The 1,158-nt window shown below is 39.4% G+C and overlaps 1 protein-coding gene across 1 annotated transcript in view; it reads right to left on the bottom strand.

Annotated features, from left to right (window-relative positions):
* Positions 1-393: 393 nt before the first annotated feature.
* The window catches only part of CIDEA (cell death-inducing DFFA-like effector a), a 6,425-nt gene continuing 5,660 nt past the window's right edge, over positions 394-1,158 (bottom strand). Inside the window, exon 4 of the mRNA XM_009078650.1 lies at positions 394-825. Coding sequence (XP_009076898.1) covers positions 693-825 — 133 coding nt within the window. The 3' untranslated portion in view covers positions 394-692. The remainder of the gene's footprint in view (positions 826-1,158) is intronic.

Here is a 1,158-nt window from a genome sequence, read left to right on the forward strand (position 1 = left end):
AAGCTATACTAACACCTGAACTTCATGTAGATTTAAAGAAAAATATCAAGAGCTATAATGGGGTTTTTTTAACTTGTTTTAAAGGAAGTAAGGCTAAATTTTAATCTTCTGCTCACATTTGCCAATGAGACTTCATGAGAGCAGTCACTGAACTAGGATTCAAGTTGTGTTATGTAGTTCCATTGTTAACAGAAGCAATTAAGCACACTTCACCCTACTGTACCTCGATGCCAGTTTGACACTAACACCAGCACTGTTAAGGATTAATACCAAAAACCCACAGTCCTCTCACCCCACCTGACAGCTGAGTCAATTCAGAATGCAAGCAGACAGCCATGAAAAAAAACCCCAAACAACCAAACTATATTTTATGTAAAAAATATTCCACAGGTTACAAAGCATGCAAATTTCCAAGTATACCTATTCTCCATTTTGAGTTGCTGGGGCAAAAACCTGCCCTCTCTCCTTTTGCTGAATTCTCAGACATGAGGCACTCATCCTTTTGTGGTGTTAAGAGCCTGTGAACACCAAACACTTATTCCAATGACTAAGGCCTACAAGCATTCCCAAATGGGAAAAATGTTAGTTCACATTGGTGGACATTCCCCTAACATAACATTATTTGAATCAAAACTGGGTAAGAGAATGTCTTTAAGCAAAAGAATCTGATATCAGAAGTGCAGCTGTGTTCACTATGCCTGCCTTGATCTCGCACACATGTCATCTTCATCATATTCACCCATCATCTGCAACATATATGTTCCAGTATAGAGAAGAAACTGTCCAGTTATTTGTGCTGCATGGGACATCAGCTGAAGCACCTTCCTAGAAGAAAAGCCATTTGTTTAAGAGAAAAGAAAAAAACAAAACACATCAGCAAGATGACATTACCCCTTTCTCCCCACCCACAGCACCTTTATGATGAGTTAGGCTGATGTATTTAAAAACTCCCTCATTCCTTCTCAACTCTGAGAAGCTGACCATTTTTGTACCTTCTTTAGAAAAAAACAACTTGATTGACAGAAAACTATTGACTTGTTGGCAGAAGCAGAAAACACATTCAGCAAAGCAGGCTGTCATCTTGCTAGACATTTACAGGCCTGAAAAGCCATCACTCAAACTACCAGAGGAGATAACTTTGTGCCTGGGAGCCCAGCA

This window comes from Acanthisitta chloris, unplaced genomic scaffold, assembly GCF_000695815.1.
Source record: "Acanthisitta chloris isolate BGI_N310 unplaced genomic scaffold, ASM69581v1 scaffold42197, whole genome shotgun sequence".
NCBI classification, from domain to species: Eukaryota; Metazoa; Chordata; class Aves; order Passeriformes; family Acanthisittidae; genus Acanthisitta; species Acanthisitta chloris.